At 43.5% G+C, this 27,177-nt stretch overlaps 1 protein-coding gene across 2 annotated transcripts in view; it reads right to left on the reverse strand.

Moving 5' to 3' along the window:
* Nucleotides 1-27,177, reverse strand: part of LOC126284679 (PR domain zinc finger protein 1) — a 262,573-nt gene that overhangs the window by 90,579 nt on the left and 144,817 nt on the right. For both annotated transcript variants that reach the window (XM_049983800.1, XM_049983799.1), the window contains exon 3: nt 7,522-7,606. In XM_049983800.1, coding sequence (XP_049839757.1) covers nt 7,522-7,536 — 15 coding nt within the window. In that variant the 5' untranslated portion in view covers nt 7,537-7,606. The remainder of the gene's footprint in view (nt 1-7,521; nt 7,607-27,177) is intronic.

The raw sequence follows: 27,177 nt of genomic DNA on the forward strand, positions 1-27,177 counted from the left end.
TGCTTTGCTACGTCCGGTCACATTCTCGTCAACGAGAGCTAAAGTTTAGTGCTACAACTGTGTCACCGATATATTGCTAAAACCAATAGAAAGGACGGAAGAGAATTTCCTGTATTCTGGATAAGAGCTTATTGCTTTCGCTGTCCTAGGATTACATGGAGTTATTTTCAGGATTTTAGGCATTTATCCTAGAATGAAATGAATATAGTCACTATAAATCTGTTTTTGACAAAGGAGACATGTAACTATTTCTATGGTCATTCGGGGAGGCTTCATGTTAGAGATATGGGGATTACATTTTGTGTATATTACGCCTTGCAGATCTGCTGGAGGTCTTACATCACTGCAGACGCATTATTTACTGTACAAATGCTGTCTCAAAAAGATCCCATGTCCTTCATCTATTTCAGTCACGATGTGAATGCTGCCTCTCATCTGCTTGAGTATTTTCGACGTTCATTACAGGCGTTGTTCAGGTAATATTGTGAGGTAACGGCGGCATTATAGAGCGTGGTCAGAAACAGTTTGGAAAGCTTGTGACGGTGCTACCGGGTATGCTGCGCTGAGAAAAAATTAGATTGCACCGTTTCCGAGATAATTAGGACTTAACTTAGCCGATAGAGCAATTGCGCGCTCAAATGCAAGCAGCCCACCAGAAACGGTGTCGCCAAAAGTGTACTTCGTTCGGTTTACTAAAAGCGAACTAGAGAGCGATACAAAAATTAACCATGGGACGGTAGGAAGGATCGAATCCGAGCCAAAGGCTGAACAGTCTCGTGCGGTATGACCTACGCTATGAGAACAACTAATATTATTACTTTATATGGCGGCCGTTTGAATGTTCACGCGCAACGACGTGACTGGCTAACTTCAGTCATAATTAACTCGGGAAATAAGCAACTTATTTCTCAGCAGAACCTACTCTGCAATACTTACAGGCTTTTCAAATTGCTTCGCACCACCATAAGAAATGGCTATAATTTCACCAATAATCCTCGTGTATTTCACGGCAGGTATGAACTGCGATACTCTAGAGCCCGCAGTAGAAAAATATGAGCAAACCTTCGTTACATCAACGCTACAAAGTAAACGTAGCCTTACGTACTCTAAAATGCTGCCGTCGTAAAGATGTGTGTGTCAGTCGCGAAGCAGAGAACGGCAAAAGCAAGGTAACAATTTATTTTCATAAAGGTGCTACATTTAATCATGTGCTACGTGTTGTTAGATTTAAAAATGACTTAGTTGTCTTAACGGTCACAATAAGAACTTAAATAAGGAAACCACACTGTATTCTGAATAAAACTTACCGAGTGAATGGTTTTTTTCCCTCTTTGAAGCGCGATATTGAACTGACACCCAGAAATTAGCTCCCAACAATGTCTGCATAAGGTGTAATATCCATCCAGCAGATAATAAAATATTTATTTATAGATTTTAGATTGTTAATTACCCCCAGCAACATCACTGAGTTTTCTTGCTGTCGCATCTGCCAAATTACTCTCGAACATTTAATTCGTAAGTGTGTTTCGTGCGAATGATTGACTCATTACCGATGTAATTTTCAACTGCGCCGTTGGAGCCAAATCGGGTGCGATATTAATTTGGGGACCGATGGGGCTTCACAATAAACACTGAACGCGAGAGCTCTTCCGTGTGATTTCGTTGCTTATAATAATCTGTACAGTAGGATATTTTATGGAACCGAAATAGCTCGAAAAATAAAATAAAAAAAAGAGTACAGCAGATCGCACATCTGATATTTGATTTAGTTGTGAATGAAGCTCAAACAGCTTTTAACTGCTTGATGACACATCTTGCAGATATGAGCTGAAAATTTGCGTTACCATGCGATATCATTTTGTTTTTCTCTTATTTTTGTTGAATAGGTTGCGAAATGATGGCAGTGTGATCGGGATGGATACTGACACAATTTCGTCTCCGAACTGATGAGAAATTATGGTCCAGTGAGTCGATTTTGGACCTCATGAACAGCGATGGCTAATACAGCGAGGAAACAAGATCAGGTTTCCCTGCGCAGAAATTTCTGACATCTACCCACGACGTAACACCAGCGTAAGACCTTAATTTCGAAACTAAAGGTGTTCTACGAATAATAATTTTGAAATGCCTAGAATAAATTTGTTCTTATCGCAATAATTTTATACATACTTAATCGCACTCTATGGACCCGTTCGTATGGCGTACCGCGGTAGCTTGCTAGACAGAGAAGTGAGCCCGACCTGGGTCGGATCCGCGCGACAGATTAACGACTGTGGTCCAGCCTGAGTGCGGTTTTTAGGCAGTTTTCCACGCTCGTTTAGGCAAATCCTGGGCTGTTCCCCAAATTCCATTTCAGGCAGTACGATACGCAAGCGGTTAAAACACGATAATACATAGAACAAAGTGCACATGATTCATAGACTTATGATGAACAAGGTTCCCTCCCTTAGGCCCTTCCTCCTCTTCATATATTGTCTGATCACTTTAAAGTGACCACATGTCAAAAGCCTGATTAACTACCTTCTGCAGTGCTGACCGTTGTGCTGGAGGGGAATCAATGAAGTTCTGGAACATACTGACAGGGATGTGGAGCCATTCCGACTCCAGTGCCGTGGCAGCTGGGTTAGGTTTCTCTATTAAAGATCCGTAGCACGAACAACACGATCAAGATGGTTCCACAGATTCTCTATTGGCTACAGATTCGGGGAGTCTGGTGGCCAGAGTAGTACGGTAAACTCATCCTGGTGCTCTTCGAACCACGCACGTACACTGCGAGCCGTGTTGCATTGTGCTCCTGGTAGATGCCATCGTGGTGAGGAGAAACAAACTGCATAAAGGAGTGGACATTGTCACCTTGTATAAACGCATACTTGTGTTGATCCACTGTGTGTCCTGCAATGACGAGATCACCCAGAGAATGCCACGAACACATTCACCAGACCGTAATGGCCATTCCTGCGGCCTGGACTCCTCGTTGCAGGGTGATTGCTTTCAGACGTTTCGCGCCATACATTCATAAAACGTCGTGATAAGTCTAAATAGGCCACACTTGAACTTTGTTCGCTTTCTCTCCCTGTGTGTGTGTGTGTGTGTGTGTGTGTGTGTGTGTGTGTGTGTGTGCCGTATTGTTTTTTATAGTTCCTTTAATGTGTTAAATAATGAACCATTATCTGTTTTCCTTCTATTAATGCGTTCTGTATATCGAAATTTTCTTTTATTTTAAGTTTTTCTTATTATCTTTGTCTATTTTAGTTGAGGTCACGAATTTGATAACGACCTGGAGAGAAGTGTGCTGATCCCACCCGTTGCTTGCTACGACGGGACTGCCAGAGGCTGACTCAGCGCTTGTGCGGTATTATTGTATCAGCCAAGGCTTGTAGACGGAATTTGCGTTTTACGTCTGCTTCAGTTGGTTTGCAATCGTGGGCTGCTAAGTGGTCAGCAAATATATTATGAAAGCTACTACTTTTTAGTGCCCTGCGATGTTCTGTCCATCTTGTTTTAAAATCGGACGTGTTTGTCCTACGTATACCGGTTGACAAAAGTTTCACGTAAGTTAGTATCCGCCTGATCTATTGAATTTGTCTGTGGGTGTTTCCTATGTTCTGAGGCTGTTACTTGTATGTAATATACGTAATTTACATAGAATCATAAAAAATTTGACAGCTACCGTATTCTGAATAGTTTTTTTTTTAAATATTTGTGAGATGACATACATTTTTCTACACTGTGTTTCTCTTCCCTCGTTACAATTTGGGTACGGCTTGTACAGAGTGTTTAGGAATCAGTTGTACGAAAGTAGTATTTAATTGAGAAAACGATAAATAACTTATAGAAATATTTCATACAGCACTGAATCTTCATGTTTTATTCCCCTCTATCCCTCTCAGTTGCAGACATTCCCGCTGGGCGCACGCGCGAATGAGTTATTTCAAAAGTTACGGAGTCGTGTATAATGGCGCAGAGCCTGAAGATGTTTTTCTTATTAAAATTGTGTTCAGTAATGAAGCCACCTTGCATACCTGCTGCAATGTGAAACGGCATAATGTTCGGATATGGGATGAGCAGAAACCTCGGGACTCGCTTATTATTATTATTGTTATTATTATTTGGCGTGCCACAACACTATTATCATGACGTTGTCGCACATCTATGTAGGAATGGCCCGACTTGAATTGGAGGTCGTGGAACAATATCTTGGCTACCACGATCACCTGATTTAACCCAAACGGAATTTTATGCATGGCGTTACAGTAGAGTGTTTGATCTTCCGCGTCCGGGAAACGTAGACTAACTGCGACAATGGATAACACAAGCAGTTAGCACCATACATCCAGACTCGCTTCATAGTAGTTCTCAGAAAATAGATTACAGATGCGACTTTTGTATTGTTACCAAAGGTAGCAGCAAGGAACGTTTGCAAACAAAAATTGAATATACACTGAATTTCAGTAAGTTACTTATCTTCTTCGAAATTAAAGGTTACTTTTGTGTAACTACTTTATAAGTACCCTGTATTCCGGCGCGACCTACGTACGGGTGGATAGGGTGTTTTGTAAAACGGTTCCGACCTTCAGACTTCATTGACACGCAATTTAATTCACCTGCAAAAGCGCCCACTCCCGTTTTCGCGGAACTTTCAACGTCCGCTCGCCCCCATCATTTCCTGGAAGCAATTCTGACGTCTCGCATCTCTACGGTACGTGACGGGAATCCAATAAAGTCTTTCCGAGATGGCTGCTAATAATGTCCGTCAAAGAGTCAAGCATCCAGATCCAGCGATCTGCCCGACCTTCCTCAACGACTGCGCCGTTGCGCTTCCCAGACTGCCGTCTCCTAGGTCAGCGCTTTATTTCCTCTCGATTCTTCCGTTCCCTACCCGTATCCCTTTCGACCTTGTGTATCTGGTGCCGGCTGACGTAAACAGAGCGGCGACGGCTGCTGCTCGTCGCAGGTCGTTAATTCCGTTATTATGGGGGAGGTAGCAGCAGCAGCAGCAGCAGCAGGGTGCGCCAGCCCTTTCAGCGGTATTAAACTTCCTTTCAAGCGCAGCATCCTGTGTGCGCGGCAAAAGCCAGCGGTCGCAGCGGGTAACGAGAGAGCGGAAGAAAGACCGAGCCACTGGAGGCAGCGGCCAGCACACACACTGAGCCAGCCAGGGACAACAGTATCTCGCGTTCGTTTCATCTGCGTTGGAATTAGTCGTGGCCTTGTCGCCACACCGACAGCCGGCTTAGTTTCAGAGAAGGGGCGCAAATAGTTGCCCCTAATTATCACTGGTTGCACTGTAATGGGGATAAGAATTCCGTCAACTGAGAAAAATGTATCTGCAGGCACCGGAGGGGGGGGGGGAGGTTGTAATTAAAATGCAGCTACTAACACACAGGTGAAGCGTGGGCTGTAATTAGCGTATGGCAGGGAAACTTGGTAGATACACTAATACGTTGATGCGGAACTGATCTAAGCTGGGGAAAAAAAAATTAGTTCCAGTTTTGGCCTCCAGGTGCAAATTGGTGCTGTACACAAACTCGTCGACGTCTCCTGTGCTCATAAAAATGGTTCAGATGGCTCTGAGCACTATGGGACTTAACATCTGAGGTCATCAGTCCCCTAGAACTTGGAACTAATTAAGCCTAACTAACCTAATGACATCACGCACATCCATGTCCGAGGCAGGATTCGAATCTGCGAGCATAGTGGCCGAGCGGTTCCAGACTGAAGCGCCTAGAACAGCTCGACCGCAGCGGCCGGCTCCGGTAGTCATATCAGACAAATTGTGTATGTGGCAGTTAACACTAAAATCAACATAATACCTTCCTCACTTGCTTGACCTCTTCCGACGAAGACACGTTCCTAATCCAGTACATATATAAACAGTTTAAAACGTCTTTATTGCATTCACAACGCCAGATTTGCACCTGCTGGAAGAAGATGCTGTGATATGCAAATGATTAGCTTTTCAGAGCATTCACACAAGGTTGGCGCCGGTGGCAACACCTACAACGTGCTGAAATGAGGAAAGTTTCCAACCGATTTCTCATACACAAACAGGCGTTGCCTGGTGAAACGTTGTTGTCATGCCTCATGTAAGGAGGACAAATGAGTACCATCACGTTTCCTACTTTGATTAAGGTCGGATTGTAGCCTATCGCGATTGCGGTTTATCGAATCGCGACATTGCTGCTCGCGTTGGTCGAGATCCAATGACTGTTAGGAGAATATGGAATCGGTGGGTTCAGGAGGGTAATACGGAACGCCGTGCTGGATCCCAACGGCCTCGTATCACCAGCAGTCGAGATGACAGGAGTTTTATCCGCGTCACTGTAACGGATCGTGCAGTCACGTCTCGATCCCTGAGTCAACAAATAGGGACGTTTGCAAGACGACAACCACCTGCACGAACAGTTCGACGACGTTTGCAGCAGCATGGACTATCAGCTCGGAGACCATGGCTGCATCACAGACAGGAGCGCCTGCGATGGTGTACTCAACGACGAACCTGGGTACACGAGTGGCAAAACGTCATTTTTTTTCGGATGTATCCAGGTTCTGTTTACAGCGTCATGATGGTCGCATCCGTGTTTGGTGACATGGCGGTGAACGCACATTGGAAGCGTGTATTCGTCATCGCCATACTGGCGTATCACCCGGCGTGACGGTATGGTGTGCCATTGGTTACACGTCTCGGTCACCTCTCGTTCGCATTGACGGCACTTTGAACAGTGGACATTATATTTCAGATGTCCTTGGCTCTACCCTTCATTCGATTCCTGCGAAACCCTACATTTCAGCAGGATAATGCACGACCACATGTTGCATGTCCTGTACGGACCTTTCTGGATACAGAAAATGTTCGACTGCTGCCCTGGCCATCACATTTTCCAGATCTCTCACCAATTGAAAACATCTGGTCAATGGTGGCCGAGCAACTGGCTCGTCACAATACGCCAGTCACTACTCTTGATGAAAGTGGTATCGTGTTTAAGCTGCACGGCAGCTGTACCTGTACACACCATCCAAGCTCTGTTTGACTCAATGCCCAGGCGTATGAGCGCCGTTGCTACGGCCAGAGGTGGTTGTTCTGGGTACTGATTTCTAAGGATCTCTGCACCCACATTGCGTGAAAATGTAATCACACGTCAGTTGTAGGATAATATACTTGTCCAATGAATACCCGTTTATCATCTGCATTTCTTCTTGGTGTAGCAATTTTAATGGCCAATAGTGTAAGCTGCGTTTGTATTATTGGAATGAAAACATTCACGAAAATCTTTGAATTCCTGGGACCGATGTCTTTCCAGTACAAATTTTGGTAATAGGCAAACATTTTCGAGGTACTCGATTCCAGGAATCGATGAGCTGTTTAAGAATGCAATTAAGTTTGTGCGGAAGCCTCGGCGCCCGAGTGCTGATCGTACCTAGCCAGTCTTTTATGTTTGGACTCTGTTTAGCATGAGGTGTAGGCAGACTTGCTATTCGCGCTTGCGTCGAGAAATGTAGCAAATTGCGCGCGACACTCACCTGCCTCATGGCCATTAGTTGTGGTGGCAGCTTTGCAGTTTAGCTCTGTCGCATTGTCCAGAAGAGCTCCGTGAGGTACAGCTTCCTGAAACAGAGAGGGCGTAGGCTGATTTTAGGCAGTGCCGACTCCGGAAGGCGAAGCGGTGTGAGAGAGAGAGAGGGAGGAAGGGAGAGGGAGAGTGGGAGAGGGAGAGAGAGAGAGGTGTGGGAAACAGAGCAGTAAGGTGGCGCGTGGCGGGCTAAATCCGTCCACGCGACACGGGTCGACCTTGAGGAGGTCGTAGAAAAGTGAACACAGCGTGTGTGCGTGTCCTAAGTGCGTGCGCGTGTCGGAACGCTGCCAAGGATCTCGCCGGGCAGCTCGCTCTATTGCAGGAAGTGCCTTCTGCCACTGCCAACACCTGCTACCATCTTAGCAATCCTCCTAATTCACTGTTAATTAATGCTAATTAGCTGTGACACTGGGCGTAGTGGCAATAAAACGACTATTCACGTTGGTGCGTAAATGTATCACTCTCGCGACATACCATCCGACTTTCGGAAAAATATCACCCAAACAATTCCGAAGACTGCAAGAGCTGACAAGAGCGAGAATTATCGCACAAACAGCTTAACAGCTCATGCATCCAAATCGCTTACAAGAATGACATACGGAAGAGTGGAAAAGAAAATTGAGGACGTGTTAGATGACGATCAGTTTGGCTTTAGGAAAAGTAAAGGCACGAGAGAGGCAGTTCTGATGTTGCAGTTGGTAATGGTAGCAAGTCTAAAGGAAAATCAAGACATGGTCATACAGTTTAACGATCTGGAAAAAGCGTTCGACGATGTAAAATGGTGCAAGATGTTCGAAATTCTGAGGAAAATTTGGGTAAGCTATAGGGAGAGAAGGGAAATATGCAATAAGTAAGAGCCAAGAGGGAATATTAAGAGTGGACGAGAAAGAACGAAGGGTATAAGACAGGGATGTAGTCTTTCGCCCCCTACTGTTCAATCTGCATATCGAAGAAGCAATGATGAAAATAACAGAACGGTTCAGGTGTGGAATTAAAATTCAAGAACAGCCTAATGAGTACATAATATGGATTGAGAGTAAAATGAAGAAAGACTAATATAAAGAAAAGTAGGAGAAATGAGAACAGTGGTCACGAAGTAGATGAAGTTAAGAAGTTCTGCTACCTAGGCAGCAAAATAACCAATGATGGACGGAACAAGGAGTACATCAAAAGCAGATTAGCACTGGCAGATAGGGCATTCCTGGCCAGAAGTCTACTAGCACCAAACACGGGCCTCAGTTTGAGGAAGAAATTTCAGAGAATGCACGTTTGGAGCACGTATGGTAGTGAAACGTGGACCGAGAGAAAACCGGAAAAGAAGAGAGTCGAAGCATTTGAGATGTGTTGCTACCGACGAATGTTGAAAATTTGGTGGACTGATAAGGTGAGGAGATTCTGCGCAGAATCGCAGATGAATCAAATATGTGCAACACACTAAGAAGGGACAGGATGATAAGATATCTGTCAAGACATCAGGGAATTACTTCCATGATACTAGAGGGAGCTGTAGAGGGCAAAAACTGTCTAGGAAGACAGAGATTGGAATACATCCGGCAAATAACCGAGGACGTGGGTTGCTGGTGCTACTCTGAGATGAAGAGGTCGTAACGGTTCCAATGAAATAAGTCAAAAACCAAAAATCGGGAGATTCAGTTTCAAAAATCAGGAGGCAATAATGATCAAAAACCGGAGAGCTCATTTTCAGTATAATTCCTACACAAACGATGTCTTTCCCTATGACGCCGCAAAACTATGTAACGGCTGTAAAAACGCAAGTGGAAACACTGCATCTACCCGAAACTTTTATTCCATACCTCTTATCAGTAGCGTAGCCGAGACAGTCAGTTCTAGTTTGGAATGTTCCTAGACTCGATAGCTCACGGAAACGGTTCCTAATATTGCTTTAAGAAAAGAGTTATATTTTTTTCCAAAATTAGCAACGAAACACCGAATAAAAATACTACGAATATGACTGAGAGAATATACGTCAGATACCCGCTTATAGAAAAATGAAGCGTTTCAGGGACCTAGGTGATGAAGTAACACTTAGTACCATCCACTCTGAAGATTTATACAGACCACAAAAACGTTCAATAATAAGCGACTCCACTTAAGCACAATGACAACATACAAATAATAGTCCAAACACAGCACAACAGTAAGCTATACGAGTATACATTCTATACAAAATGCACGGGAAAGGAGAAAAGTAACAAGCCATATACAGGTCGCGCGCGACCTTTTGATCTCAATAAATTTTGATTAAGACCTCTATGGATTAAAAGTTAATGAGCGAAGGACTTCCAGCAATTGGTCAAAAGAACTGAAATAGCGGGTTTCCATTTCAAATCCTCGTACCTTTGACGACAATCAGACAATCGAGAGAAATAATGGAATAATCGGGTGGTGATAGAAAAAGAGAAGAATCAAGAGTCTCCTTTCTAAGTCGGCAGAGTTGACAGGTACGTCCCGGATATTTTAAATAACCGAAGTGCGGACTGAAGTATCGCAATAAAACAATAAGCAAAATAGTTGTAAATGAATTAATGAAAAGCTAGGTTTTGAAGGCAGAAAAAATGAAAAGTCAGGAACGTTAAAGAAACAGCGTCAAATATGGCGTACTGAAAAAGTAAACAAAGAACTAAGGGAAATTAGAGGTGCTGAGTGATCTCAACTGACAAAAATGAACCTGCATTTCAGGGGAACCAAGCAAAGAAAGAACAAGAACATGCACAAATACTGGAAAAATTTAAAAGAATGCTTGTAATTTTTTATCTAGCCAGCCGTCAAAGACTTTTCTAATATCGCTAAAAGCCTTTATTTTGGGATATTATTCGAGAGTTCTTGGTATGTAATTCACTGAATATGGAGCCTAAGATATTCGGCATCTGCATTTGAGGCATAAACAACGCTTAAGTGTGACTGCAACCAATGAGAAACTCTCCAAAAACAATTAGAGTGGTAAGGTGAAAATAGATCCTGGAAGACAAGACTGCTCTTCAGACTTTCTAAGAAAACACTAGAACTCATTTTCTGAACTTGCGACTTGCAAACAGAGCATAGCTTCTAGCTGTAAACAAGAAGGTATGCGCCATTTTTTCTGTTTTAGAACTAGTTTAATACGTTATGCGCATCTAAAAAGTGAACTTAATGAGCGTTTAAGCCTTTGTAATTAACTACGTGATTGCGGAAGCAAATATAGTAGTTAAATACTAATCAATTTTGAGCGCAAGGCTTTCTTAAAAATGGAGAATCACACGTCAGGACGGTAAAGCCTTGCGATCAAGACTGGTTAGTATTTTAATTGTCTATCAGATTTTCCGGTAATGTTGTCAAAAATTATTAAATGTTGTAGTGTGTCATCTACAAATCCTGTAAGAAGATGCCTGTAAGAAGCTTACATTTAAATATTTTTCTCCATTTCGCGGTAATTGGGAACTAGTTAACGATAAACTCAATTGAGCAAGGTCGTGAAAGGAAATCGGCAGTGCTCTTGTTGAAGTAATTCTTGCGGGACCCGCCTACGTGATTTGGGGGAAAACACAGAAGTAAAATCACACGAGGACTTGAACCTTATTTGGAAATTGCCTTTTCTCTACCAGTAAATGGGCGAAAAATGTACTTGTTAAAAATTAACTGTTTTAGTGGGAACTATGAAGTACTTATGCCATTCGGCCTGTGTTAGCAGAGGTCAGAAAGAGTTAAACGTCACGAATAAATGCCGGAAAGAGTATGACTACGTTTGATTATGTGTAGCTAAACGGAAATAAATAGACTCAGTTGCAACATTAATGTGAACTGATGAGCAAAAACAGTGATTTTCAATAAACATGGCGATGTATGACCACATAAACACCTCATTAAAAATCGTAATGTAAACAAATAACAGCAAAACGAAAAAGAAATTGTTTTCAATAATATCGGTTGGCGTTTGTCACAGTTACGCGCGCTCTGTGCCGTCAGTCTTATTGCGCATGCGCAGTTGCTGAATGTCCGCAACCGGAACAGGAAGCGCACGCTCCAACGCTGACTGACTGACAGCGGCATCTGCCAAAAATTTGTGGTTCACCACAGCGCTCCACAGAGCGCAGCACTGCGCTGGCCCGCAGCCCGTGCGGCGGCGACGCGAGCGCCACGCGCTTCACACCTCGGTTTGAATAACGGCTGCATTCCGCGCAGCCCGGGAGTCGCTGCTGGTGACATCACGTGACCGCTTACATGAATCAGCGCGAGATGTAATTTTCCCTCCTCGTGACTCCGGAGAACTGCTGCTTTCTGTATTATTCACCTATTATTTAGTAAGTTTGGCATAGAAATCACTGACCAAGAGCACAGAATTTTCCAGCATCGTCTTCTGTATTTTTGTATAGTTATGTTACGAAAGTAAAATTTGTTGCCTTACTTAAAGCCTTGCATATATGAACATTACCGAAAACTTCATCTGATATGAATGCGTTTTGCTTCTGCTGTTCTATAAATGCTTTTGCTTCGTGTGGATATCGGGTTAATATAAAAATGATACTATTTTTCATTTGGAAAACATTATTTATTTTCATATCTTACGAAAGTTTTGTCAGATAATAACATCGTAGGGCATTACCAATTTCTGGAACTAACTGAACCAACAGACCGTCTGGTAGACACAAGAAATGCCGTTATTTCACCAAACAATTCAAAAGAAGATTGAACAAAAATTTTTGTGGTAGCATTAGGTAAGCGCTTGAAGAATCTTTCTACAACATTTTCAGGAGGAAACCGACATAGTTAAAAAATTACTCCATTTAAGATTTTAAGACACTTTTTTAATGTTGATCATATCGTCCTACTTTTCTCAATTTAGTTACTACCTGTGGCGATAGCTGAGGAAAGGCCTATAGTCAAAAAGTGCCAATGCCAGATGAACTGCTTGTTCACATTATAAATGACAGCACGCTCGCCTATGAATGTCAGCTACTACCTTTGGTTAGTGACGAGGTCTTAATTTACACGAGTTGGGTATCAGACTTGAAGCGACATTGAAAATGAAACACAAATATTTGTATTTCATCTGCATTAGGTGCAGTCCTGGCAATTTTAGGTAACTGATACTTGAGTGTGAAGCATGTGTTCATACTAAATCTTACCTTCAGAGTCACCACTTCTCAGAATTACCTTTGTTTTCTCCTTCAACACTCTGAAGCTTTGAATATACTTTGTTTTATTTGCGCTTTTCGTATTTACAGATTCTTAGTTTTTATTGTGTACCGAGCCTTTTACCGAGAAACAGACGGGGCAGCTAATTAGGAATTCCCTTTGTATCTGTCGAATCGCGTCTTAGTTCCTTACAACACAAATAATTTGATTTGAATGCTTTCCACGTTAATGTCGTCTCTTCCTGGCAACCATTGATCTCAGTAAAGCATGGTGCCTACTGAGACATATCGTATGTACCGTATATGAAACTTGCGTGTGCTACGATGTCATGACTAACTCCAGGAAGGCAATAAATGAGGTGATCGATATAACCAAGTGAAGTAAAGCTGCCATCAGCCCGAATATTGGTTTTAACACCACACTGCTGTACAGCTCATGATACTATCTGTGGTGGTAAGTCGTTGCGTTCCTCCAATATTTGAACTGACTTATCCAACTCCTCCTTTGGGGACCTGCAAGATGAAAGTGTGCCCCTAACCACGGTGGAACTCGGCACTTTTCACTTTAATTTATATTGCCAAAAGTGAAAGAAACTATAAGTGACAAATATAAATCCTGGGAGTGGCTGGGGATCGAACCGGTAGTCTTTGGGTCCATACTGTCGGTATAGGGACATCATAAATTCAGTTTAGACTACTATGAGAACATAAAAGAAAAACTTTGTAAGAACGGTTACTCAGACTTGAATCACTGGGTTTATAACAGAGATTTTACTCGACACTGTATTGGAGTAATATAGTTCTTTAAAATATTCTAGGAGATAGACAGTGTAAATAAATAGAAAAGGATGTTGAACAGCCTTTTTATTAGTTTTCCATTTATGAGATACAGTTTTCCTTAGCCTTCTACTGAGAACATGTATGCAAGTTTGCAGTTTTAAGCGACGCAGAGTAATTTGGGACCACATTCACACATTGTTGGTAAACTTTTTTTTGTGTTTACTGGTCTAGAGAAGGTTTTTTATAGAGTGGACTGGAAAATACTGTTTAGGAAAATGAATAAATTTTAATACACTGGCGCGATAAAAGATTTGATTCTCAATTTATACAAAACCCAGACTACAAATATAGATATCAATGGCACTAAGAAAGAGATTAGAATAAGAAGAGGTGTCCGATAAGGCTGTCCCCTTTCCACATTTATAGGAAGTTCAATAAAGATAAGCGGCTCAGAAGGATTAAAATTAATGGCAAACAGTTTGATGACGGTGTAGTAGCCTTAGCAGGTTCTGTAAAGAGCGTGAACTAAGCGTTAAAAATTCGTTTGATCCCTTGGGCTGCATTAAAGAAAAAATAAACAGAAGCCTAAAATAACGTTGATGCATAAATCGAGCAGGCATGTAAGGACAAGCACTGAATTAGGAAAGAAAATAATGTAAGTAAATGAGTTTTGCTACTTTGGAAATACAATAACAGAGAAGAACGGAAATTTAATGGATATTAAAAGACATGCAATGAATTACCAAGCCTTGAGGAACAAGGGTACATTGTATTAGGCAAAAATTCCGTTAATATAGAGATAACAGATCAAGACATTTATTTAGAGTATTTAAAGCTATAGTTGTGAAGAGTGGATTCAGGGGAAATAATAAAGGACAAAAATAGTCTCACTGGAGATGTGGATATGAGAAGAGGGCCAAAAATATCCTGCACTGAAAGAAACATCTAAGGAAAAAAATAATAAAAGAAACTGGAGGTCAAAGAATTCCGATTAACATGATACAGAGAAGCAATAATAATTCAACTAGACACCTAATTCAATATAAAACCTACCAAAAAACGTCTTAGAAGGAAAATAAATCCCGAGACAGGCACAAAAGATCCATAATACGAAGTGCTATTAGTGGAATGAATTACAGCAATTGTAACCAATCGCCGATGTTGGCAGTGAACAGAGAAAGATGGCTACATAAACAAGGTGTAGTCTTATGTATGATGATGATGATGATGATGATGATGATGATGATGATGATGGACGACGGTTTGATGGTTTTATAGCGAAACAGCCGCGACACCACTGTTTCAAGGTGTATTTGGTCGCGTGCTACTAGATACTTGCGTGGATCGCACGTTCCTATGCGGCTGTTCTAAAACGGGAAGTGTGGCTATGACACAGCGAGCGACATTGTACAGCGCCACCGCTGGGAGATGCAGCTCACTTAGTGCACAAGTGGTGTTGGCAAACTTCCAGGGAGCCGGCTTCGCTTTAACGCCCGCGGAGGACGATGGCAGCCGCCACGTCACATTTCATGGCGGCGGCAGGCTTTGCCCGGCAGATATAGGCTACCTCCCGCTGCTTGCGAGTCTAGATGGAAAGGATCCTGAAAACGCGGTGTAATGCGGAATAGACCACATAGATGTTACGAAGGCGGATTCGTTGCAGTACAGAAGCAGTAACAGCAGAATGGGTCGGTGAGAAGTGATACACTGTGTGATCAAAAGTATCCGGACATCCCCTAAAACATACTTTTTCATGTTAGGTGCCTGGTCATGGCACCTACTGCTGGTGGTCCACATCAGCGACCTCAGTAGTCATTAGCACCGTGAGAGAGCAGAATGGGGCTCTCCGCGGAACTTCGAACGTGGTCAGGTGATTGGGTGTCACTTGTGTCATACGTCTGTTCGCGAGATTCCCACACTCCTAAACATACCTAGGTCCACTATTTCCGATGTAATAGTGAAGTGCAAACGTGAAGGGACACGCACAGCACAAAAGCGTACAGGCCGACCTCGTTTGTTGACTGGCAGACTGCCGACAGTTGAAGAGGTGTACGGAAATAAAGCTGTGAGCGATGCTTTACGTTGGATTATGATGTGTAGCCTTCAAAAATAGTTCAAATGGCTCTGAGCACTATGGGACTCAATTGCTGTGGTCATTAGTCTCCTAGAACTTAGAACTACTTAAACCTAACTAACCTAAGGACATCACAGACATCCATGCCCGAGGCAGGATTCGAACCTTCGACCGTAGCAGTCGCACGGTTCCGGACTGAGCGCCTAGAACCGCGAGACCACCGCGTCCGGCTGTGTAGCCTTAAAACAGCCTGTATTTTGAATCTATTTTCTAACATTATTACACTTGCAGAACTACGGAGGTTTTAGTAGCCGAGATGAGATCGTTGGCATAGTAAACTGTCGGGGCCGCTTTGAAGTGTTACTGTCTCTCTTGAAAACACTGGCCTTTTCTTTGGCGTTTACCTGTTGGATACTGAGCTGCTCTCGTGGGTGACATCTAGGAATCCGTTTAGAATGGCTACGAAACCGAGTGCACTTTATGCAGTTGATGCTCGCTGCAGGAAGTAGGGACAGGGTGTTCGCTAGGGCTTCCCTAACCTTGGTGCAGCGAGTGAAACCGAATCTCTACAAGAGCGAGTCGTCGGTTAGCCAAAGCCTTTTAACTACAGCTGAGCGGAGCTACACGTGTATATAATAACAAGATGCGCAGAGAAAGCTCCAACGCCAACAACTGCCTCATGTAAGCAAACCACACCCACAGTGAGGATGATTTAATAGTCTGATTAATCTAATAATTGCTTTATCAAGTCTACTGCCATCTTCTTAGGCAATGAGTTACGAAGCCCTCGGCCGATAATTTCACACGCATACGATGTGTTGCGTACGAAATGAAATATTAGAAAGAGTAGATGAGAAACCATTCTCGGAAGAAAGAAGTGGGTCATTTGGTATGGCGACGAGGAATGCACAACGTATCTGGAGAAGAAGCGGAAGAGAAAAATTATGAAACCATTGACAGGAAAACGGAAACGCACGTCGTGTCTTTTGGCTGCACAGATACATAAAGACTGCCACGAGATAGCAAAACAGTACTCAGAAAAGTATAAAACCAGGGAAAGTGGAGTAATATTCTTGCCACGATCAGTACGAGTAAGAGGAGCCAGCAGCAAATAAGAAAGGGTGGAAACGGCACATGATGCTTGTCTGAATGTGATTTTAAAAGGTAACGCGTCGTATGTTTACAGAGAAGATTTTGAAACTGTAGCTAATGCAAACTGTTCCGGATTTACATAACTCGGTAATTCATAATGTAAAACAAAAATAATCCATATTAATATTAAAAGCTCAAAGAGATCAGAGAAGTCTGGAAAGGTTCATCCTTGGCCTATCATGAAACAATTAGTAAGACAGACGACTCTTTGCAAATCAGTGTCTGAACTGACATTAGGGAAACAAAAACAAGAGATGGACGAAGCTGGTGTGTCACTGGGCGCCAGGACTCACACGAAGACTTCGCGGAAACAGGAAAGAGCCTTAGGGATGTGGTAGAAAGTCGCTGTAGTCGCTTGCCAAAGAACGGCAGAACGAAAGCCCGTCATCAGTTTGAAACCTAACCGCAATTTGTGTGTACAACGACTGATTCGTCTTCGTGATGTAGTAAAGAGGAACGCTGTTCGGAAAAGTCTGTACGAAACATTCTCGTAAAATCTTAAGATCGAAGGTGATTGTCTACGCACTGTCTAAAAAGAATTCTGACCCATGATGCATAAACGGGAAACATCAACATACTTGCACCGATACAGAAGCAATTATCCGTTACCGTACGAAAGATTACGGTCTGTCTTGTGCCTGATGAGATCAGGTGAAGCAGAAGCTCGGAATGTTGAAGAATGGGTCACCATTCCAGCTTTCGCTGTAAGACTTCTAGGGAAATCACGGGGAATGTAATTGTGGAAGCTGAATGGATTTGAATGACAGTTATCCCAAGTAGCAGCCCCGCTTATTACCAATGCACCAAATTGTTCGGTCCAGTTACTATAATTTTTGGTATGATTTAATTCCTAAATTATCCTAATGCAAATAATGTGCTTGTATAGCTTAACATGCTCCCGCCGACTTCTATAGCCAGAAGCTCACGCTAGAACATCCCGTTGGTCGGCATGTACCACTGATGGCCTTCGCTAGATCCTCCCATCGGGCAGAGTGTATCACCGGTGGCTCTCACTGGATCGTCCCATCGGGAGGTGTAAATCACCAATGGCTCTCGCTGGACCCTCCAGTCGGGCAGTGTATGGCTGACTATAGATCCTCCCATGGGGCTGCGTGTACCACTGATGGCTTACTCGCCACTTTACCACTTATGCTACCCGCAATACACTAACGTATTACGCAATATCTACAAGCCAGGCGCAACCGAAAACTGAATACACTGGAGGTAGGAATTAAAAACGCCTCAGTCACAACTTTTCGTTTACTATTTAAGTACACGATGCATTTAGGACCCTGTGGGTCCTTCATCAGGTATAATTTCTCTTAATATATGCTTTATTTTTTCTCTTGAATGAAGTGAAATTCATACTCCTGTCACAAAAACGTTTGTTAGGTTATGAATTTCGTAAGTCAAAAGCAGAAAATATGTCCGTCACTTCATTGAGACACATTTGCATACACATGTTTGTAAACACATGTACGAAAACGATGGAGAAAAGATAGATTGCTGGTACTAAAACATTAAAAACGCTTTTCTTGGATTATATGCTAAGTTTACACTATTCATCATTTCCACTATTTCGCACACATTTTCCTCGTTTGACTTAAGAAATTCATAACCTAACATCAAACCTTTTTGTAACACGAATATGTGTTTCACCTAAATCAAGAGAAAAACTAAAGCATGTATCAAGAGAAATTAAACCTGATGATGGCCCCACATGGTCCGAAATGCATCGCGTACTTAACAAAACACAAAAAGTTGTGACTGAAGGCGTTTTTAAATTCCTATCTCCAGTGTATTGAATACAGTCACGTTTGAAGCTGCGAAATATGGATAAAATTCAGACTGTGAATACAATTTTGTGATGCCCTTCAACGAGAGAGCGTTCTCAACAAATTAGATGTTACAGAATTTGTGATTAATGTAGTGTAAAATTATTTTATGTGATTTCTCGTTGTTTTAAAATGACGGAATTATCTCCATATGCAAAAGGAACACTCCGCCTTCAGGCCATGAGTGGCCTACCGGGACCATCCGACCGCCGTGTCATCCTCAGCGGAGGATGTGGATAGGAGGGGCGTGGGGTCAGCACACCGCTCTTTATGATGGTATGCTTGACCGAAGCTGCTACTATTCGGTCGAGTAGCTCCTCAATTGGCATCACGAGGCTAAGTGCACCCCAAGAAATGGCAACAGCGGATGGCGGCCTGGATGGTCACCCATCCAAGTGCTGACCAGGCCCGACAGTGCTTAACTTCGGTGATCTCGCGGGAACCGGTGAACCCACTGTACGCAAAAGAAGAGGTAAATATATAAAAGGATAGCCTAGGACATTTGAATAAGAACATAGCCCCCACTGCGAGAAACAGCAAAAGTAGCGACGACAGATGAAGGAAAGCATGAATGCAAGGGCCGCCCCACAGCGATGAACTCAGTTCTTAGCGCCAGCATGAACGTGTTAAAACAGAGAACGCACGCTTACAAGACAAGAGGCGGCTGGGCAACCACTCCCTGATTAATGACCGTTGGTCTGCTACAGTGGCCAGCGGGAGCGTGTTTTTGAGGAGGTTTTAGATGATCGTTTAGGCAGATACTGTGCTACTCACTAATCTCAGAAAATGCTGTACACAAACAATTAAAACGCGATAAAACGAAGACTTAAGTTTACACGATTCACAGGTCGATGGCACACTCGATTTCCCTTCCTTTGGTTAACGGACGTCTGTGATGACGTGAAGGGTATCGGCGTCAAACCTAAAATAAAAATAAATGTGCCAAATCATGGAAACAGTGGAGCCCGTACGGCGGATTAAACATTAGGAAAGAGACAGAGAGAAAAAGAGACAGAGAGAGAGGGAGACAAAGGGAGAGCGCCAACAAAATCGACTTCTTTTTTGCTAGAGAAATGAGGAGAGTACGCTACCGGAAGCGGCGACACGGCGTCCACGTTTGTGGCAATAAATCTAACTGCCACGGGTTGTGAGGGGGGGGGGGGAGGAGGGGGAGTGGGACGGGCGGGTCCACGGTGGAGGGCAGGGGACGGGCCTGCGAGGATAAATAGCGGCCGTGGGACTGCGCCATCCCCAAACGCACTCCAACAAGTGGGCGCGTGGCCGGCCGGGCATAAAGCGTGAGGAGCCCGCGCGGAGGCACCTGTTGGTTTCGCCACCGCCGCAGCCGACGAGAATGGGGCCCTACAGCTACGCATCCGAGCTTCGAAAGCATCTGGATTCCCACCAAAACAGGGAGTGCTCCCCCGTCTTGTTTATATCTAATGCTCGCTGAATAGCATGCTTTCTTCAGATATTCTTCTATTATAAATTGAAAAATTGTGATTTTAGGGTAATAGCCTCTCCCTGCCCTCTTCCTATCCAATTCCTCCTCCTTCCTCTGCTCATCTCCCTCTCCCTCCTCTGTCCATCTCCTCCCACTCTCTGTTCATCTTCTCCTCTTCCTCTATGCCAATCTCCTCTCCTTCTCTTTGTCCATTTCCTCTCCTCCACTCTCTATCCATCTGCTCCTTACTCTCTCTCCGACCATCTCCTCACTCCTCTCTTCCTCCTCCTTGGTGTCCATCTTCTACTCCCCTCCTCTGCCTGTCCATGTTTCCCTCCCTCTCTCCGTACATCTCCTCCATGCCCCCTGTCCATTTCCTCCTACCGCTCTCCGTAAATCTCCTTCTTCCCCTTTCTCTGTTCACCTTCTCCTTCTTCTCTCTCTGTCCATCTTTTCCTTCCTCTCTCTCTACCGATCTCCTCCTCTCCTCCTCTTTGTCCATCTCTGTCCATCTCCTCTTCTGCCTCTCACTGTCCACTTTCTATGTGTCCCCTACTTAAATGGGAGATTGGTTCTTACCCCACAATACTTCTCTCGTGATAATTTGTGTTATGTGCACCAAGTTTCTGAGCACTTCCACATACGAGACCCGTGGTCTCCTGTGGTTCACTGCAGAGTAACTGCATTTCGTTTGATTCCTTACAGCTTTTATCTTGTAAACGTCTGCGCAACAGTACAGTAGTTGTTAGGACACATCATATATCTTGTCTGGTAACAAACTTAATCTAAAAATGGCTCTGAGCACTATGGGACTCAACTGCTGTGGTCATTAGTGCCCTAGAACTTAGAACTACTTAAACCTAACTAACCTAAGGACATCACACACATCCATGCCCGAGGCAGGTTCGAACCTGCACCGTAGCAGTCGCACGGTTCCGGACTGCGCGCCTAGAACTGCGAGACCACTGCGGCCGCCTAACAAACTTAATCTGTTCACTTCCAGTACTAGTTGTTAACTTTACTATTCGTCGTCTGGTTTGCATTTACTGTTGCTTGGTTCTGTGTCAGGTTTTTTTTTCCTGGCAGGGTTAGTTGTATGTTAATAGTGATACACAGCCATAACGTTAGGTTTTCTGGCCGATGTGTACATCACCTATGGCTTCACTGAATGTAGTGGAGGAGTGGCACAACGATAATATTCTGTACTGTTCCCGCACGTCACTGTACTTGAGACCGTATAGCCGCTCCCTGGGATTCATGAAATGGCGTCGTCTTCCTATGGTAAACTTGTAACATATGTACAGTAATGAAAGTGGAGCAGGCTAGTGACCATTATAATAGATATGCATACGTCTAGTAAAGTTGGCTAGGTCGCATAAAAGGTGAAGAATGACTTTATTGATCACAAAGTATGCATGACGCGTTTTGGAATTATTTCTATCTTCAGGAATCTACTCGAATGCAAAGGTAGCACAAGGACTAGAGCATTACCAGTGGTGCAAGTAACTCGACAGACATCTCATGTTACGTACACAACTGGTAAGATCCTTATGTTACCTTTGAATTTGGTTACTTTCCTGAAGATAGAAATAATTCCGAAACGCGTCAAGAGTACTTTGTGATCAATAAAGTCATTCTTCACTTTCTATATGACTTTTTATGAAACCTAGCCAGCTTAGCCACATGTTTACACACACATGTACAGCAGTTCCTGCGAGCAGCATTCACATAGAGATGGGAAAACCAGAAGGGGTACTTGATTACTGGTTTCGATCAATTTTGAATATATTCATATCGGTCTGCTTTAATAAAATGATATCATCACGTAAAATTTGTAGCCAATACTCGCTAAAGAAGATCATATGTACTTCCACAGATAGATATATGCCGTTTCCAGAACATTTTTTTCCATTTATTATTGCCTGGTCTGTGCAGTATTTTTTATTAAAGGAAGATAATTTGACATCGGATGCTAGAACTTCAAGAGAAACTTTATAGGTCGTAATAAAAGTCTTGATTGAGCTCCTTGTAAAGCCATCACATCCAGTTCCTCAGCAATTCAGCTGCCACCACTGTTTGCGTCTAAAATATATAGGCAACATCCACGGGCGCGGCTGGATCAGCAGATGCTGTCATATCTTCGTAGAGCGTATTTTCGTTCAAACGAATACAATCACGACATTCGCTTTATTCGGCAGCCAGGCCATATCGTTCTCGCTGCGGCAGTATTTCACTTGCAGAGGAAGGAAGCCATGCCGTTATGAAGCGCGGTGATGGCTCGTCGTGCGTCTGGATAGCCGTTGCTCGGTGATAAATTCGCTGCACAGCGCACGTCCTACATTGCAGAGTAGTGCTTGACCCACTTACACCGGTGGCCGATGCGGTGCTCCCAACATTACGAGGATGCCATAAGCGATTGCCGCGAGGCGCTTCCGTTGTCTCTCCGCTTTGCCCTGCTGCAGCAGCTCTGCAGAATCATGGACAGAGAGACATGGGGCACTGAGCAAGACACTTGGAATCGCGTTCTGGAGGATCGCGAGTCGGATCCCAGTACGGCCGTCCTCTTGGTCATATTATGTGTACCCTGGGATGTTCCCCACTAACAATGTCGGATTCTTGCTCCCCTTCCTCCCCCCTCCAAATCCTTGTCCAGTGCGAGTTTTTATCGTCTGTATCGACGAACCTAAGCTTTCTACTTAAAATGCTTGAATACTGGCAATTTTCATTGTCTATAAACACCAAAAAGCTGATAAAATCTTTATTGGTTACAACTAGTTTCGACAGTACGTCACTGTCTGTTGCAGAAAAATGAAGACTAGCAGTTTTGTGGTGATTGTCTATACAAGGTGTTACAAAAAGGTAAGGCCAAACTTTCAGGGAACATTCCTCACACACAAATAAAGGAAAGATGTTATGTGGACATGTGTCCGGAAACGCTTAATTTCCATGTTAGAGCTCATTTTAGTTTCGTCAGTATGTCCTGCACTTCCTCATTCCAACGTGATCGAATTGTAAATTTTCACAATCAACATGTGTGGGCTGACGAGAATCCGCACGCAATTGTGAAATCACGTCATCAACACGGATTTTCTATGAACGTTTGGGCAGGCATTGTTGGTGATGTCTTGATTGGGCCCCATGTTCTTCCACCTACACTCAATGGAACACGTTATCATGATTTCATACGGGATACTCTACCTGTGTTGCTAGAACATGTGCCTTTACAAGTACGACACAACATGTGGTTCGTGCACGATGGACCACCTGCACATTTCAGTCGAAGTGTTCGTACGCTTCTCAACAACAGATTCGGTGACCGATGGGTTGGTAGAGGCGGACCAATTCCATGGCATCCCCGCTCTCCTGACCTCAACCCTCTTGACTTTCATTTATGGGGGCATTTGGAAGCTCTTATCTACGCAATCCCGGTACCAAATGTAGAGACTCTTCGTGCTCGTATTGTGGACGGCTGTGATACAATACGCCATTCTCCAGGGCTGCAACAGCGCATCAGCCATTCCATGCGACGGTGGGTGGATGCATGTATCCTCGCTAACTTAGGACATTTTGAACATTTCCTGTAACAAAGTGTTTGAAGTCACGCTGGTACGTTCTGTTGCTGTGTGTTTCCATTCCATGATTAATGTGATTTGAAGAGAAATAATAAAATGAGCTCTAACATGGAAAGTAAGCGTTTCCGGACACATGTCCACATAACATATTTTCTTTCTTTGTGTGTGAGGGATGTCTATTGAAAGTTTGGCCGTACCTTTTTGTAACACCCTGTATATGCTATAAAGTACCCGGCGCACTTTTCTGTTTGCGTGTGAAGACTAATTTCAGGAATTTTTCTGGGCGTTCCCTAACAGACAGATCGATTCACGAGCTGAATGTTACGAACAAGTCATCTGGTCGTTGGTACTTAGCGCTACGCGTGCGAAGCCGCGTCGCTAGAATACAGTAAATAAGCATTTTATGTAAGCTCTTGTACATCACTTAGGCAACGGCCTTACCGCAGTGGATACACCGGTTCCCGTGAGATCACCGAAGTTAAGTGCTGTCGGGTGTGGCCATCCAGCCGCCATGCGCTGTTGCCATTTTTCGGGGTGCACTCAGCCTCGTGATGCCAATTGAGGAGCTACTCGACCGAATAGCAGCGGCTCCAGTCATAGAACACCATCATAACGACCGGGAGAGCGGTGTGCTGACCACACGCCCCTCCTGTCCGCTTCCTCAACTGAGGATGACACGGCGTTCGGATGTTCCCGATGGGCCACTTGTGGCCTGAAGACGGAGTGCTTTTGTACACAACTTAATGAATTCTTCGTTTCGTAGTATTGGTTTCGTCCAACTTGCGATGAGGTCGCATGAGGCTTGCCAAAATTAAACGAATAACTGGAGACGCCATTAACACTGGTGGAAGTCGCCAAGTAATAAGAATCCACTTGTTAATTAGTTGCCTCATGCAGGTTGCTTAGTTATATTGGTTTTGGTCTCCATATTTGCACTGAAAAACAAAGACTGAAATACGTGCAATATTATTTTAGAGCACTTGTACCAAACCGAAGCAGTCACAGTTAAATACATAGCCTTAGACGACAAATTTGATTTCAAGTAAAAAAAAAAAATCTCGCTCTTTGAGATGGATCACTCATTAAAGATGTTCCGTTTTTTTGTTTTTAGCAAAAGGCGTATTGTATATAGAATCCTGCTAAGTGATACCATTTAGATAAACAACACACTTAAATGCTTCAGGGGCCACACTGAGTCTGATGGTAGTAATCCCGGTTACACTAGTAGAAAAGATTCATGAGATCAATCCTTCGTAAGATTTCCATGCGTTTATGTGACCGATTACTTTGTAGTTCAAGCTATTACTCTGTCAGAAATATTCATTTCAGCTACAGATATTATGCCGTCAGATTAGTACCACTGTGACTGCGAAAAATATGTTTTTTGAGTCAACAGATTTGATGCATGAACCTCCTTGAGTTACTGTCATGACTTTGACATACATAATTTTTAAGCATCATTGTACTTATTAAAAACAAAGAAATTACGTTTTGAAAGAGAGAGTGCTGCTATTTTCTGACCCCAATGCACGCAGCTAAATGCGTAGAAATGGCTGAGCTGCTTTATTACAAAATATACATACAAATACTTTGCTGTGATTCTGAGATAAAGGTGATGTCCAAAATAGAATCTTTTTGAGCTGTCAACCGACTTTCTCAAATGTCAGATCACAAACAGTACTGAGGGGCCTATTTACGATGATTCGCACGCCTGATTTAAATTCTCCGTAACGCCTTGTGCAACTCCTCTGGCAGCCTTAGCTGGCGTCAGGTGTCAGAATTTTCTGGCCGTTCCGGATGCGCTTTCGGGCGGTTTTGCGTAATCGGGAAGCCACGAGATAGGCCTGCCCAAGACCTCGGAACATCTGGCAGCTGCCGACGCGATAAACATTGCGGTAGGGCAGGAGTAACGACGCATTTAGACCGCCGCGACTCACTAGCCATGTAATGTTTATGGTGGGAGGGGGGGGAAGAGGGGTAGAGGTAGAGGTAGAGGGGGAGGGGGTAGAGGGAGAAAGGTAGAGAGGCAGAGACGGAGGGACTGGGAGAGACGTAGGTGGGAGGGAGGGAGCGAGGGAGGGAGGGAGGGAGAGGGGGAGGGAGAGAGAACAGAGAGAGAGAGAGAGAGAGAGAGAGAGAGAGAGAGAGAGCAGAGAAGGTTGGAGTGGCAGAGCCAGATAGGCACACAGTAACTATAGTGACGATAGACTAAGAGAGAAAAATAAGAATAGAAGACCAAGAAAGGGCCTACAGCAGGAATGTAGTCCTTCACCCCTGATTTTCAAGCTATACATCAAAGAAGCAATGATGTAAATAAATGAGGAGTTCAGAAGTGTGATTACAGGTCAGGGTGAAATGGTATCAATGATAAGATACGATGATAACATTGCTATCCTCAGTGAAAAATGAAGAATAACTGAAGGATCTGTTAAACAGAACGAAAAGTTTAATGAGTACAGCATATGGACAGAATATTAATAGAAGAAAGGTATAAGTAAAGAGGAATAGCACGAATGAGATTAGCGACAAACTTAAGGTCAAAATTGTTGACCACGAAATAGACGAAGTGAAGTAATTTTGCCACTTTGGATGCAAAGTAATACATGGCGGAAGAAGATAGGAGGACACAAAGAGCAGACTACCACAGGTACACAGAGCATTGCAGGGCAGAAGTAGTCTGTAACATCAAAAATCGGCCTTAATATGAGGAAGAAATTTCCGAGAACGTACGGTATGCATTCTATGGAAGTTAATCGTGAACTGAGGGAAAACTAGAGAGAGAAGCTAAGCGTCTGAGATGATGTGCTATATAATGATGTTGTCAAATTAGGTGGGCTTATAAGATGAGAACTAAGGAGCTTCCTTACAGAACCGGCGAGGAGAGGAACAGGTAAATAAAAGAAGAAGTGACAGGATGAGAAAACATGTATTAAGACATCAAGGAACAAATTCCATGATACTTAAGGGTGCTGTAGAGGGTAAAAGCTGCAGGGGAAGACAGAAACTAGAATATATCCAAGAAATAGTTGAGGGCGTTTGGTGCAAATACTGTTGGCACAAGAAAGGAATTCATTGCAGACTACATCAAAGCAGTCCAAAGACCAACAGCTCACTCCCCTCTCAAAAAAATGACATATTCCAGAACCACGAAGAGCTGCTGTTAAAATGATTCTTTATTCATTACCGGTTTCACTCTTCTGATACTCAGCAGGTACCATTAAATTATTTACAACTGCCTACATAGCATGCTTTTACTATAGCTTCAACGAAAAGAATCCCAGGTGAATGGCATCAATAGTAGGACATATTACACAATCGACAGTAAATGGTACTACCACAATTATATCGATCTTCATATACTGCCAATCAGGTTCCACCTATTCTTGTGAAAGCACTCTACATACTGACGACTAATCATTATTTCCTGGTGCCTTTGTCCCGCATCACTGTAGGGTGAGCACGGCTATCAATGGATTTGGCGTGGTTAATTTGAAGGTTGGCCGGATGCCTTCCCATTGCCATCCGGTAACCTCCTGGGATTGAACATATGAACGTCAACTGTCTGTGTGTAGTGTTATCCACGTGGAATTGAGCGAAAGTTTTTCAAATATTGG

Source organism: Schistocerca gregaria, chromosome 8 (genome assembly GCF_023897955.1).
Source record: "Schistocerca gregaria isolate iqSchGreg1 chromosome 8, iqSchGreg1.2, whole genome shotgun sequence".
Lineage (NCBI taxonomy): Eukaryota > Metazoa > Arthropoda > Insecta > Orthoptera > Acrididae > Schistocerca > Schistocerca gregaria.